The sequence below is a fragment of the Melospiza georgiana genome, chromosome 4, assembly GCF_028018845.1.
Source record: "Melospiza georgiana isolate bMelGeo1 chromosome 4, bMelGeo1.pri, whole genome shotgun sequence".
NCBI lineage: Eukaryota > Metazoa > Chordata > Aves > Passeriformes > Passerellidae > Melospiza > Melospiza georgiana.
The window spans coordinates 35,131,870-35,148,264 of record NC_080433.1 but is presented as its reverse complement, the minus strand read 5'-3'; the positions used below and the strand labels follow the sequence as shown (position 1 = coordinate 35,148,264).

At 37.7% G+C, this 16,395-nt stretch overlaps 1 protein-coding gene across 2 annotated transcripts in view; it reads right to left on the bottom strand.

Moving 5' to 3' along the window:
- The window catches only part of BLTP3B (bridge-like lipid transfer protein family member 3B), a 47,393-nt gene extending 30,998 nt beyond the window's left edge, over positions 1-16,395 (bottom strand). The window contains exons 1-4 of one of the 2 annotated variants that reach the window (XM_058022436.1): positions 16,193-16,395; positions 9,013-9,159; positions 3,156-3,318; positions 2,018-2,056 (exon numbers count right to left, since the gene is read on the bottom strand). In XM_058022436.1, coding sequence (XP_057878419.1) covers positions 2,018-2,056; positions 3,156-3,318; positions 9,013-9,035 — 225 coding nt within the window. In that variant the 5' untranslated portion in view covers positions 9,036-9,159; positions 16,193-16,395. The remainder of the gene's footprint in view (positions 1-2,017; positions 2,057-3,155; positions 3,319-9,012; positions 9,160-16,192) is intronic. The other variant, XM_058022435.1, reaches the window with a different exon arrangement.

Here is a 16,395-nt window from a genome sequence, read left to right as displayed (position 1 = left end):
CTTTCTACCAGCCCTTTTGAATTCCCCCATTTATGTTCTGAGATCAGACAAATACCAAAACCCCTTTGTCCTCAATTTTAGATTTTTCATGATTCAACCTGCCTTAATTACTAGATTATTATCATATTGTATTAATCATGCCCATTGTCATAATCTGCTTGCTCAACATTTTTCTGTGCTATTCTTATCCATGAAAACCTGGCTACAACCAAAAAATTCATGAAGTGTCTAGTCTGGGTTTATTTACACTTCACTGTATTTTGATGCTTAAAGGGAAGCCATAGCTGTTAAGAGTAAATTTGGACATTTTAGAATTATTTTTTTAGCTGTCTCAATGATTATCTTTCCTTGAAAACTACAGAGAAATAAACCAAGAAAAAAAAATCCCTTAGTTTGAGGATGGTGAGGGGAAGCCAAGATTTCTCCCAGTTATCCTAACAGTTTTGGATGTTTGACCACTCTTTTAAAAATTCCCTTTACTACATGACTAGTGCACAGAACAGTAGGACATGGATTCAAGGAGACTGCACAATATAAAAAAAGAGGTAACAAAGAATGCCTGGATGCAGGTCTATGTCTTTTTTCACTGGCAACTTCTGTACTTGGATAGAGTTAAAACCAAAATCACTGCTCAAAACTATCCTGTTTATCATATAAAACCAGAACTGGGTCATGAACAAACAGTATGTGCCACTATGTCAACAGACTGATTCTCACAAAGGGCAACTCAGCTTAGTGAAAGTCCCTTTGGCTAGACAAGTGGGTTCTAGTTATCCAGTAAGCTGTGCTAACAGAGGATGCTATTCCAATTCAATTCAACTCTCAGTAGCAAAAATATTCCTTCTTCCCATCCCTGCCAAAACACCAGAAGTTCAGTGATGTAGTGAAGGGCTGAGGTTTGGCACTTGGGCACCAAATTCACTTTCCTTTAGAAATCACAAAGGCTGTTGTACAATCTACCATTGAATAGTGAACTTTTGTTACGTGTTTAATGCACTTGTTCAAGGACACCTTTACGTAAAAAGGATTACCTTGAAAGTTATTTTAGCCTCAAAGAGTGCTAATGTAAGCTCAACAGGAGCTAACCAAACAGTGCCTCGCTACCATAGGTCAAAGTGTGTCATGTTTAAGAATAGCACAGCTTAAACCCATTTCCTAATTTGGCAATTGCATCTCCCAGCCAAGTGGTTGAATCATCCCACCTCAGCATTACCAGGCTTTAAGTTCTGGATGTCAGGAAGAAGCAGTACAGATGTAAGTACATTCCAACTGGGTCACTAGCAAATGCATCAATTATTTAAAACAACATGTCTTTCCCAAGTCTGATTCAGAATGAAGGAATTACAAGCACATTCACTGCAAGACTGGGAAGCATGACAGCTAAAGGAATATTCACTCTTAAGCAAATGCAATTGAGAAAGTTTACTTACCATCAAATACATTACTTCTTGTGCTACCACAATTGTTAGTATATTTAAAGAACAAAGGAGAACAAATGCGAGAATTAATGCGACTTCTAATTGTTGTTGAGTTCTATTTACACATTTTTCCTCCTATTTATATCCAGGCTGAATCCTAAGTGGTTATAAAAACCCTATAAATGCCATGTGTGACAAACCTGCTATAGCTGAGATCACTATGTAAAGTACAGATGTAGAACTGAAAAGTCCTAGAAAAGACCGCTCCAAAAGAAAGACAGGAACTTCTAAAAGAGGTGACTTGGACAAATAACTACCCTTCAGGTAAGCCCAAATGAACATGCAATGACTAAAAACGTGACAGAAGTGAGCTAACAGTCAAACATTACAGTGATTACACTGAAGCCACAGATTAGGAAAATAAACCTACCAAGGAAAACATTAAGGCATTTTGCCTTGATCTGCTGCTACCCAGAGGACACTTAGTAAAGGCCAGTTAATGTTTCAGTTATTTCCAGAATCATATCAAGAGAACTATATAAATATTGATATAGATTCTGCTACTCACAGTACATTTCAGAGTTTATTTCAGAACTCACCAAAGAGATGGGATGTGTTTTCAATTTTGTCCATGGTATCTGCAAGAGAAAACACTACTCTAAAGCAAATTAAATATTAAAAATACAGTAAAATAAATCACACAGAATGTGTTCTAAGCATACAAATTATATTTCTAGCTTCTGAACTCAGCATAACATTACTTTCAAAATATTAAGTTCATCTGAACATACTGTGTGGTAACTTTATGCACACTAGGTATTAAAAAGTTTGAACCTCAAAATCTACTTATCACTGAGTAGAAAAACAGAGGAACAAAGCAGAATCTGTCTCCTTAACAGTGAGTTGTCAAGCATCAGAAAAAGCATCACAGTCTTGCACATTATTTCCTTTAAAAGGAAAAAAAAAAGTACATTTCCTTTGTTGACCTACAACTAATTAGATGTCTGCAACAAAACATCAAGTTCACTGCATTTAGAAAAATCAGGACAATCTCCCACTGTGGGAAAAAAAAGCAAAGAAAGAACACTAAAAAAACAAACAAACTCCACCTAAAGACTAAGGAGGTGTTAATGTTTCACCTGATTGTAACTTCAGTCAAGAACAAGGCATACTTCATTTCTTAATCCCATGTTCATATATTGTGGTAGAGATGATACACATTGTTTCAATTATTAGCAGCCACAATGCTCAAAAATGCAGTATCTCCTAGATTTACTGTGTTGCACACATTTCCCACAGAGATCAGAATCCCTCCAAAAGGTATTTTTGGAAACAGGAACAGAGCAAGTGGGAAAGCAATAAATGAAGAGGAGTGAAGGGAGAACACACAAAAAAAGAGAATAACAAATAATGATGATAGACTAAGTACTACAGACAAATACAAACTTTTACTTCTACATTTTCAAAACAGGCAGGAATGAATTCTACTCAGGAAGAAAAAAAAATTAAAAATAATCCCTCTTATTTTCATTATTTCCAGATGTATTTTATGTCATCACATGAGAAAGAAAAATAAGGAAGAAATGATTGCTGATAAAATCTTCATTGTTCTTTAAAATTTTATCAAGCACTTATCAGAATTTCCTATTAATACAAAGTTGCTTGAAAGTTTACAAAGACAAAACAAAAAGAAAAAATAATTGGTTAATTACCACTCCAGCCTAATAAAACACTCACCCTAATGGATGCTTTATTACAAAACACCTTGTTTATAGCCAGCCACGTTGGAAGATCCAGCATGTTCTGGAGTACCTCTTGATCCAACTCTAAATTGGTCAGCTGACCTTCCCCCTTTAACGTGCTCAGGTTGATCTTGTCAGGTGACAGATTTTTGGTGAACCTAAAAACAAACACCCCTTAAGTAAATATATATAAAGCAATCAAAGTTATCTTGCATATCAGTGGCAATTTAACTTAAAGCAATGGTCCGGGGGTGAAGAAATCTTTGATAAATTTCACTCAGGAAAGAAATGGTATGATGTAATTGATTTGTCCCTCTCATTTTTTCATCTCATTAGCTCAATTTATAAATACATAAACAAAAATATATTGTGAGATATCTTATAATTTTTGTGTCACCCAGAATAACAAATGATCCTTGACTCAAACTATTGAACTATTTATTTTAAACTATATAAAGTAGAATTGAATCTATTTCACTCTTTAATTTTTTGAAATGAGAAAAAATCCCAAACCCCTAAAATTATTGTCATAAACAGTACCTTTCTATATTTGGTTAAAATCTTGCAATAAAACAGTTTTATTTACAATATTAATTCGATTTAGTCATAGAATTTAAAGACCAATTAGAAATACATATACAACAGCATGAGGTATATAAAATATTGGATGAAAACTTGAAAGCTCAATATGATATCCATGTGGTAAAAAGTGTAACTAGTTAAAAGCGTACATATAAATTACTTTATATTTCAAATGCACTAGGATTTGATGATACAATGAAACAACCTGTGTGACTGTGTCAAATGGTTCACATCCTTGTGAGACAGTATGACAGAGCCCATGGGTACCCTGCCTTCAAACCAACAGCTGTAGCATTGTGTCTACCATAAGCTATGAACAGGCTATACTTTGCCACACTTTCAATCTGCCATGAAAAAATTGTTTCTGCTCATGAATTGAGTCTAGTTTTGCAAGACTAGGGAGTAGAAAATACTGCTGTTGGCAGTATGCTTTGTGACTTTTCCCACCAAAATCTCCTGGTGCTGCTATTCTCCAGGCAGAGAGCAAAGGGCTTTGTCTGTCCTCAATGAGGGAACATCACTCTGCAGCAATGCCCCAGGAGGTGCAATTCCAGCATTTCCTTTCCATTCAAGAGACCAGCTTCTAACTGAACTACAAGGTCCTCATTAAGTCTGATTCTGGAGGAGATGTGGAAGAAGATGAAGAAGGTCAGCAAGCTTTCATTTTCCTCTTAACAGTTTCCAAATACAGCTTGAAACAGAGAAGGCATTTTTTGAGTCCAACTTCCTGACTCCATTCTGGGATGGTTAGGATGAAAATGCATTTACCTAGCCTGACAAAATACAAGCAGTATGTATTTGCAAATAATACTAGACATGTTTCTTATGACAGAAGTACTGCAGTTGTTACTGTATTGCTTACAGTCATAAATTATCCACAAGCAATGAGATGTAATTCTGTGAATAATATAGTTTCATAATTTCAGTACTAAAAATATATTGAGATAAGGGTATTGATAAATGTATTCTCCTTGGTAACTAATGTACTTCCAAATGGTCTGTTTAGAAACATTATGAGGAGAATAAGGGACTTGAATTATTTTGTTTTCTGGTTACCCTTTTTTCTTGCTTTCAACAAGAAAGAATAATGACAAGAGCTAAATAATGTTCCTCATTAAAACAACCTATTAGTAACAGCAAAATATAAAATTTCCTATCTCAGAAACCATTGCAAAGTCTCATCTGACTCAGGTAGCACAAAATTCCTAGAAGATAAAAAGCAGTCATTGAGTGTTTTCAGTCACCTGGTAGTACCTCTCAGTCTTGACTTTCTACGTAAGGGTCAACATAAGAATTACAAACTGGTGTCATTTAAAGACACATTTACACAGCAAATGCAAAACCATTTTGCCATTACACACACACAAGTCTCCTGAGACACATGCTCTGTGAAAGAAGTCCCCCTCAGAGTTCCCTGTAGCTCAGCCACACCAGAAATGCCTCTCAGATTGGAGACAGATCTAAGCATTATCCTGGATCACAGCTGCAGACACATCAGAGGAAACACACAGGACCTACAAAAAGAGGTTTTCAAATTTCAGAGTAAGAAAGATACCAAAATACCAATCAGGGGGAGAATGGCAACAGCAAAGCCATTTTTGAGTTACTTTCCATTTCCTTTCAATAAACAAAATAGAAGCCAGTTTCTCTCAACATGGAGCAGAAGGACAGGGAAAAAATTCAAGGACCATCACTTTTTCTATATATTTTTTTTTTAATTCTTCACTCAGAAGAGACAGACATAAGATGATCTCTGCCTGTTAGGACTGTACTCTTCATGTCAAAAGTCATGGAAGGAAACTCTCAACAGGGGAGCAGTTGTTTTCACAGATTGATTTTCAGTTTTACAAACTACACTTTCTTTCTCAAAACATATCTGAGGTTTGAGTTACTGTGTGATAGTATAGATTTCAATACAGCTTTAATATTGAATTTCATAAGTAGAATAATGCTGTAAAATATTTACAGTTTAAATGCAAGAATCCAGAAATACAAATTTGTCAATATCACAAGCTGCCTGACACAGCTCCTTTGGGTACATCTACACACCTATGCAGTTAAAGATAAATGGTTCAATTTACAAAGTACAGACTAAGAGTTTTGTGAAATGCATAAAAGACTGTACAGTAACAGTGCAGTATTAAGAATCAAAGAGGAGTAAGTTACAATCAATATATTTTGTCAGGACACAATAGCTATTTCAGTTCTCTCCCTCTAAAATAACTCAAAACCTACATAAAAGATGCATTTATTTCCTTGCCTAAATTATTTATTTTCTATAGATTTGTTTGTAATACCACTGGCTTGGAGCTTCACCATTCTGGCAGAGAAGATGGCCAAGAAGTTGAAAACAGAAACAAAAAAAAACCACCAAAATAGGTAGAGAAGATGGGAAAACACTCTTCTGAAGCCACAAGCTTATGGTTTGCATAGGGAAGGCCACAAACCACACGAAGCTTGGAGCAGTGCTCCCCAAAGGCCTGAAGTGAATACCAGGTGCCTTGTCAAGTTTGACAATAGAAATTCCAACCTCTGGATTTAGCAGAGAAATAAGAGAAGTCTGGATCACATTTGGACACAGATTCTCAGATGTTTGGCACATCTCCTGAATATACAACTGCTTTCCCCAGCTCTACCAAGTGCCTTCACTGCTTTTTAAATAAAATTTCCTCAGCAATATGAGTCTAAATGGATGCTCTAATCATGATAAATTATCAAATCACAGTATGTACCACAAGTTTTGCTTATCTCCTTGTTATGAATTCAAACTGCTTAAACAACAGGCTTTGAAAAAGGGAAGCATGACCTACTAAGCACTGGCAACTGATCAATAATAGAACAGCAGAAATGGAACATGAAGATACCTGGGTTTTTTTTACTGTTTCACCTGGTTGAACCATGTTATTTGATCACTAAGGAATATTAAACCATTTCTGAAACAAGAAATATGGTCTTTTTCAATTGAGTTTCTCGGGAAGATATTTCCTTCCCATGACTCTAACAGAATGAAGGAAGTCTACTACTATTCAGTTCACTATACCACTTCAAACTTGAGGATTTCAAGTATGGAAGAGGAATAGAACTAACTCTCTGTCAAATTTCCCACAGGAAAAAAAATATTGGGATCACCAGTGTATACTATTACAATTGAGTTCCTCTCATTCAACACAACACCACAAATCATAGCTGATTTTAAGTAACTGGCTTGATCAAGTACACCCCTTACTATCTGTGACACCCAACTGGCACCCTCTTACACCCTCCAACATCAGCTTGTACATGAGAAAGGTATCACCCCTTTTCCCACTGGTATTGTGGCTACTCCACACAAATTCCTACACGCTTTATCCAATCTCACCATGAACATTTGCACAATTGTCTGATATAGATTTTGTGTCTGAGTGCAAGATGGAGAACCCTCCATGGCCTGCTGGATGTCCAGCATGGAGAGGATCTGCATCACCTCGTGCAAAGCACTTTGTGAAGGTGCTCATCGCCCAACGCCTTGGAGCAGGACAGGGCATTTCCTTGTTTACACACCCAGCCGGACCTACTGCTCTTGGGCTGGCCATGAGTTATAGCACACTGGACAGACCCAAAATAGCACCTACAACCCTACAGCTTCAGGTGGGACTTTTCATGCTACTGTATAGGACCTCAAGCACCTAACAGTTACCAGGCTTTTTGACCTATCATAGTCTAAGAACTAATCTTCCTTTCCAGGGAGATCACTAATTAGGACCTTGGCTCAACAAGGAACCCATATTTGTGTAACACATCTGGTGCAGTGTCACACCACCTTCTGATCCATCCCATTGTAGGAGCCCTGAATAATACATCTGCTTTGCTGACACTTTTCAAATAATTGCTTCCATTTCATTACAACACAAAAGGACTTCAGCACAGACTCCCACTCCACGTGACTTCCTAAAGACATCTTAGAACACTGCTACTCACTTCAAGACCTGTTCCACACTTTCTCAAATACTGACATCCCCACCAAGTACATAATGCCTCCCCTAGTTAATTCTGTAATAACACATATAGGACATTATTTTCTTTCCATTTAGAAAAGCTGTATTGCTTGCTTTTTGGGTACAGGCAGAACTGAGACAGCTGCTGTCATCAGTGGTTATTATCTAATTATGTGTTATGAAGCAGATCTGCAGAGACACAGCCAAGCACTGTGCATAAATGAGGAGCTTGCACTGCACAAATGATAATCATGTCGCAAGTAAAACATTGCTCAAGCAATTTACCTTTCATTTATGATAAACCCTCACATAGATCAATATTAAGCTTTTCTATTCCATGAGTCTTTTCACATCAAGCAGAGAAATGGCCAATATGATCAACCCAAAAGAAATTTATTCAAATATGACAGTCCTATACATCATGCCTTAACGATATAGTGAGTACAAGATAATATAAAATCCTGAATATATCAAACAATATGTGGCAATACATACACAAGTTCCCCATCCCAGGCAGCAAAAAAACTACCTCAATTTGGTTATAATTGATAACTATTAAATATACTTAAACTATTAAAAAAACCCCAAACTTAAACTCTTAAAAATACCACTTAAAATACAATATTCTGTACCTAATGCAAAAAAAAGCCATTTGATGAAAAATAACTTCAGAAATTTAAAATCATTAAATAATGATACAGCGTAAAAGCATAATACCTGCTTTTTGGAAATGGTATCATGTATTTATATGACATTAGCAGGTATCTTTTTTAATGGTAACTGATCAGATCTCACAACAAAGTAAGATCTTTTTGATAAGATATTAACTATAAGAACTCTTAATTTTAAATAAATAAATAAAATCAGTCACTTTCTTCTGTAAACTAGTTTAAGAGCTGTCTGATCCTTCAAGTATATCAAATACAGAGCTAATATATAATAAGTAATGAAAAAGAATTAAGTAGATGCAAATAATAAACAGTAAATGTCATATAGCCTAAAGATATTGGGAAATACCCAGATTACATTTAGAAAATACACGTCAAGGTATGTTTATAATGGGATTGCTGATTTAGTTCACAAAACCAAATTTAGTTTAGTACTTACAAAAATCCCAAAGAATCCAAAACACACAGCTGCATACAAACAATTATTTTTTGCATAATTTTAAATTACAAAAAGAAACAGGAGTGGAAACTCAAGTAACATTTAACAGAGCTCACTTCACTCCTAAATTTATATAAATACATACCACCTCTTACATTTACTCTACAAAGGTGGGAGAGGGGAAGTTACCTGAGGGCAAGGTATTCAGACATAAGGCCCCTATTCCTGGTGAAAGCAAGTGGTCAGTTGCCACGGCTTCAGAGAAGCTTCTGGTACTCATTTTGGTAGTAAGGATATTCACAGCAAACCAATCTCCACCAGAGCCAGCTGGGATCGCTGTAGGGAACGGGACACAGGGGACACACAAGGGATCAAGTTCAAAGGGAAAAAGGAGTGATACAATAATGTAAGAGAGTTTTAGCTGAAGATAACTGCAGTTACAACAGTTTGTTACACATCATGACACTACGGAATTCAAAAGGAAACAGGCCTGTGTAAAACACTAGATTCCTGTGCGAGTATCCCTTGCTGTCTGATACTACAGTACTGGAACCCTGTTTAAATGAACAGCTTATGAATAAAATTTTAATCATGCAGAAAAGATCGATACAATGTAGCCAAGTCATTTCAGGGACACCCAGTAAGTACATTTGGAAGATGAGGAAGAAGACAGCCCAAAGATGCAGCATAAGAGGGTTTTATTTTTAAATGGGAGACAATTTTTCAGTTTTGTTTTGCTTAGCCTGAGATTTCTCATATTATTTGTTCCTACTTACAGTGTCTCAACCTCAGCTATTCAAAATTCACACTAAAGAAACCTGATTCTAGAGATGTAGGGGAATGGGACTTCTAGATTTGTTTTTGTGTTTGGGGTGGTGCTACAAAGACCTGCACACATTTGACAGTCTCATTTTGCAGGCTATGAAATTTTAGTACAATCAGCTCTTCAAAAAAAAAGCTCTCTGCTAACTGTCTGTCTTCACTTCAAAGAGATACTTCAGCTTAAATATAATTAATTCCTACACTTTCACCCTTTTGGTTGCAACAAAATGCAAACATTTGGACAGTGACCTTGGTAGGCAGTTCGTTGGGATATCAGAACAGAATTTAGGAGATTTATCACTAAAGTGACTTACAGATACCTAGTTACAAATTATTCTTTTCAAGTCTCCAGACCCCAATAATGGAAGAAACCACGACATGAAAACTATTTCAGAAGTAGGCAACCACGCAACTTTCAGATTCCTGGGTGGCTGGATCCAAGTGTTACTTCCTTGGGAGTCAGAAGGAGCAAGTGTGTCTGAGGTAAAAAACCCAAAACTCTGGTGTTTTCAAGCCAAATGGTAAAGATGCATGGCAGAGCTGCCACCAAATCTGTGCTGGGAACATTCTTCTTCCAGCGAGGCTCGTACATCCATCCAGGGGAGGCTGGAAGAACTAAAAAGCACAGCCTAGTTGGAACTCCTTCCTCTCCTGTGTTTCCTTACCGAAAAAGAAGATAATGAAGAGACCTGAACCTTGGTTAGCACCAACTCCACAAAGGTGTACTCCTACAGGAGTTACTGGATTGAGAAACCGGGGTTGTTGTGCAAGTGGCCAAACCCAAGATACTCTTGATACAACTGAGTAATTACTTGTTAGCAATTATTCTGATGATTCACAAAAAAACTGTGAAGTAAATCACTTTGCATAAGCTTTTATAATTCCATTAATGTCTCATCAGAAATTATCTGATCTCCTTTGTCCAATCTTCTTGTAGAAAAAAAGAAAAAATATACCAAGACACTTTAAAAAGCACCGCTCATTCTTGGAGTTATTTAGTACTGATGTTTATTCTGCTTCAATATTAAAAAAAACCCTCAAAACACTAAGGCTTTGGCAGGAGAAATAACAAATTTTTAAAAAATGCAACTGTGGGCTAGTTTTGATTCTTACATACTCCATAATCACTTGACCTTAAAGGACAATTTTATTCCTTACAGGTTTTATTTAAATACCCATTTTTCCCAGGGAATACTTCATACCAGTGTGTCAGATACTTGAACAGAGCAATCTTCAAGATAATTTTCATTGTGAAACTTACTCATATTCTGAGAACTCTTTAAAGAAAATGATCACATACAACTCAAATGCTGCTGATTAATTCCTCTTGATTGTGCAAATGTAGTAGTTTTTATTATGTACGCACAAGAGTTGTCTTCAACAAAGCTTCAGCAGAGCTTTAATTGTACAATGTCTGTAGAATTAGCATTTAGATTTATAATACATTTGCAAAAATAACGTAAAACAAACTGAAATGCTCAAGTCAAATTCTGTGAGTTTACTTTATTAATCCAAATCCTACTGAAAGTTTAAGAGATCTTTCTGAGACATAACACAAGATTTAATATCAAATCTTAATAAAGGTAATGATTTAGAATTTTTCCAGAAAATGCATTATTGCTAATTTATCTCCAAAATACATGTATAATTTCATAAAGCACCACAGCAATTTCAGTTTGAATTCTGGAAGATGTTCTGTTACATAGTAATAAAATGCAATATGATGCATGAAGCTACTAACAAAAACAGAAGAGAGTCAAAGTTTTTTATTTCTGTTTTAAAAAGCATTTATTGATTCTTACATGCTCATCAGAACATTACTAAGATGTTCACACAGAAGAAACTGTTGGCACAAGGTCTCCACTTAAATACTACCAGTATTGATTTTCAAACATAAGGGAATTTAGGAAATACAGGATTACAGTGAAATTTTAAATTGCTCTTTCTCCTTCTTGTCTGCTGTCTAAAGCAGTTCTGTTTTACTACTTGTAGTTTTTTAGGCTTATTCTTTCCCTAGGTGCAGCATTATGACAGACATAATGCTAACACCTTCTGCAAGCATTCAGATACAATACAGACTCATTCAGAATAAGAGAGATTATTATGTCTACATTGTGTTCTGCAATTTTCTCACATACTACACAAGCCAATGAAGTCAGTCACCTAGAATACACTCTGCAAAATTAGTACAAGCAAAGAGAGAAGCGGAAAAGCACACACTTTGTGTTCTTTGGCTGGCTAAAGGAATTGGATAGCTTTCACAAAACTAAAGTGACACAGAAGTAGAATACACAAAACTGAAAATAAGCAAAAACCTACTTATTTTGCTACTAGCAGAATTTTCAAAGTTCATCCAAACAATTTTGGTCATTCACTTTCAGGAAGGAAATGGCCCATTCTAGCCCAATAAAGGTGTTACACTGCTTTACCTAAAAGAAATCAGATCCCTTGAGAGGACAACATTCCTCACCAATCAGGCATGTCTGACTGGCTTAAAACCAGGTCAATATGCAGGGTAAATACTTTGGTAGGATGCATATCAGTTGTACCAGATGCTGTAGGATACCATTGTTTATATCAGTACCAGCTGATTCCTGATATTCATACAATTAGGATGTTATTCTTTGTACAACCATTCTCCATATGAGCTTTAGAATGACTTCCTAATTATGAGATGAAAACAATTGTCACAAAACTCACTGCAATTTTCCTCTACTGAAATCTTAGTATGTTCACATCTATTGATTCAGATAAGCAAAAGCAAAGGTCTAAGTTCATGCAGAACATTAACTAATGACACAACTGAAAACAATTTCTGCCATACCAAACACTTCAAAACCTCTTACTGTATTCTTTGTGGAAAATAAAGATGCAAACTGGAACTTTTTAAGTTGAACTGCGTGCTATCATTAATAAACTTAAGAGTTAATATTAATTGAGGTGAAGACTGTCATATTCAGTGTGGCTACTTATCAGAACAGCAAAGTTTATAAGTTTGCTTTCATGCTTCTTACACAAACAAACAAAACTGATTTTCACAGAAAGGCATGGATCATGCAAATACACAGAAGACTCAGACTGCTCATTAACTAGAAAGCGAATTTCAATGAGACTGGTATCCAAAACTAAAAAACACCTGAAAACACTCTTATACAAGTCCGAGTTAGTAATACCTGATCTCTGTATGCACCTCCCATCCAAAAAACCCAAGACTGAAACCCCTGCCATGGAGATGATCCCCTCAAAACCAGAGACAGTATTACAGTAACCCCACAGTGAACTTGCACAGGGCAATCTACATTCCTACTGGAAATCTTTAACACCATTGTTTCATACACTTGTCCACCAAGTCTGAGAAAAAAGAAGGAATGCTGAAGGATATCTGCAATCATCACAGCAGAGCACTGAACAGAAAACTTTGCAATAAAAAGGTGCTGTTCAACAACAATTCTCTCACCACTGAAAACACGTAACAAATGAACATTGAACTGGAACACAAGTTCCAGTTCAATGAGGAAGACCTTTACAGTACAAGTGAGTGATCCCAACTCTACAGAGAAGACTTCTCCTAGGGATGGAGTATCTTTCCTACCTCTGTAAAGGATGATGCTGTTATCCAGACGCTTGTTTTCATTTTAGGGCACATATGAAACCAAGACACTCCATCAACTGCATTCAGTAAAACCTCACCTAACACAACACGGAGATGTCACAATTTCAAGCCTCCAAATGGCAAATTCATCTCTTCAATTTAGTTGATACAATTAGTTTCATATCCTACACCAAGCACCACATAATGTGAAGAACAACAAAAACAGACATAGTTTGTTCCTAGCCCTTCCCTCCTCATTTTCTATCACAGCCTTGGAAAACAATGCATGTTGAAGATAGAGAACACTTAAAAAAAAATTTAAAAGACTGAAAGAGCAAAAAACTCATCACCACATCCTGACATGAGATAAAGACTTGTTAAAAACTGAATAAAATAAGCTTTATTACCTTCACTGCTCTTAAACTGTAACAAAGCAACAATAACCCCTTTATAAAGGTAAAAAGTAATTTGGATATCAAAACCATTTCAAAATGCAGTTTGGGTCATCTTCTTATTCTCAGACTTTAAAGACTCATACTTATGAAATATTTTCACTGTCTAACAAATGTAGAATGATGAGGGCTCCTTCTACACCAGTGTCCATTATCAGTTCATCTAATAAAAGCACTGTGAACTGCTAAATGGAAACTGCATTGCTCAATGACACAATGCTTCCAAATTTGCAAATACAGTACCTAGATAGGAAAAAGAGTAAAAACATGATTAACAGATATTGCAGTGATCTTCATGGCAAACATTGCCAAATCAATGATGATTTGGGGAGCTGGACAAGATTTAAAGATCCCTTCCAACCTCAACTGTTCTGTGGTTTGTGGCAAAAAAATCAAAGCACTTCTCTGTAACTCAAGGTACAAATTCATATCTTTGTTCAAACATAAAGGGAAATAAAATATTAAAAAATGAAAATAAATCAAGATAAGAGGGTAATTCTTTCCACTACATATGTACCTCTTCCAATAAATTTTAGTCCTGCAACTAATGCCTGCTTAGTTGAAGCAGGCAGCAGTTGCAAGAAACTATGAAAACTGCAGAACAGTAACTATTATAGTAAGAATAAAAAGTGAAAGCGTCCTTTGGCACGCTCTCTATTACAGGAAATTCATTATGTATTTGGCTCCTTAGTCACACTCTCACAAAACTTATTAATGAAAATCCTGAATTAATACTTTTATATTTTTTGCAGAAAAGTCAAGGTCCTGAAATTTAAGCTCATGTCACTTGAATTCTGCTTTCCTGAGTAATGAGCTTCTGAAACCACTGAAACACCTGTTCTGCAGGAAGTAAAGGCATTATCTGAACATGTAATGAACAACACCCATAGCAAGGAGCTTAATAATGCTGTCTACAGTTTAGGCATCAAAAACACTCTTTGAATAGTATGGATTGTGAGCATCAAGTTCAACTTGCAAGCCACGTACCACTGGATATATCCCATAAGCTTTCCAGAAGTGATAAAATCTGTCATAATCATTTGACAGAGCCTTGTTGAGTAAACATTATCACAACAGACAAGAGAGGAATCACAAACATGACAAAGTACTTATTTCTAATCTATTCAGATGCTCATTTGAAAAACTGGACAACAACCGAGGCATGTTACTCATGCTTAGTTCCCAGATACATTTTAAGAGTTAACCAGTAGCACAGAGACTAGAGCTCACTTCTCTTCCCGTACAGCTTGCTACATACATATCCCTACAGGAAACAAGCTGCTAAATCCAGCTATTCCAAGCACACTGCTGATTAGAAACCTGACTCAAGGCTGATGACATCTTCTCCTTGCATTTCCATTCACACGGTGCTCTGTCATTTTCATCCGAAGAGATTTCTTTGTCAGCATTCCCTGCTACATAACTCATGAGCAGGGCAGAGCAGAAAAATTATTCTACTACTGCTCCATACATCACATTTAGCAGATAGATATCAAAGCATTTGGAATGAGAATTATGTTCTCCATACGCATCAACAACAGATTAGTCAAATGACAATCTGTCACTTCATTTTGTTTGATTCTCTATAAACACTTTTAAGATATACTACACTAAAGTGGAATAGAACATTTTGTAAGAAAAAAAAAAGTATTTCAGATTGTATTTTTTAAGATATAAAAGTAAGCTGTGAAGAATTAGCAACGCTATGGTATTATGACAGATCAAGTACCTAACAGGTTTTCGCCTCTCTTGAGAAAATGGGAGAAACCTGATGCGGCTTTTTAAAACTGTATAAATCAGATTGTGTACTTTCTGTGATTTCTCCATCTTTTAAGCACACGACATTGACAGCTAAGAAATTTACAGGAGGCTTGTTTGTTTTGTTTCAGGCCGCGAGGCACCTTAGACATTATTTTAGTCACCCAGAAAACCACGAACTTATTTTCACCTCTCCGCATGCACCTTTCTGTGGCCCGGCCTCACCTGCCGGGTGTCTCAAGAGCTCGGAATTGGCGAGCCGAGTGCAAGGACACAGGCCGAGCTGCCCCAGCCCGGCCAGCAGCGCACCGCGGCGGCTCTGCTCGCCCCCGCCGCCCGGCAATCACGGGGTCGGGGTCTGCCCCGCTTCTCTGCCCCCCGCACGCCTCGGGCAGCGGGGGCGGGCACCGTCAGCCCGGCGGTGACTCACTCGGTGACTCCCTCCTGCGCCAGGCAGGAGACCGAGCCCCCTCCCCGCCTGCGCCGCCAGGCACCGGGCGAAGGAGCCGGGGCCAGGGGCCAGCTAAGCGGCTGTGGCCGCCGGACAGCCCCACACGAGCGCGCAGCCACCTCCTCCGCCTCCAAATCACTACGAGGAGGCGTCTTCGGTTCCCCCTTCTGCGCGCAGAATGGACCCGGTGCCCCCGCCCAGCGCCCAGACCGGGGGTCGCTCACCGGGACAGGGACCCGCAGTCGCCCCCTCCCCGCAGAGTCTCAGCTGCCCGGTGCACCGCGCCCCACTGACCTGGAGAGATGCTTCAGGATCTGCTTCTTGATAATCCCCGCCATGGTGTCTGCCTGCCCGCGCCCCTCACGACGACCAGCCGGGACCGGGAACGCGCCTCATCCCTGCGCCCGCCCCTGCCCGAGGTGGGGAGAGCGCCGGGAGCGGAGCCGCTATCCCCACTCGCGCTTACTCGACGCCCGGCGCCATCTTGGCCGCAGCAT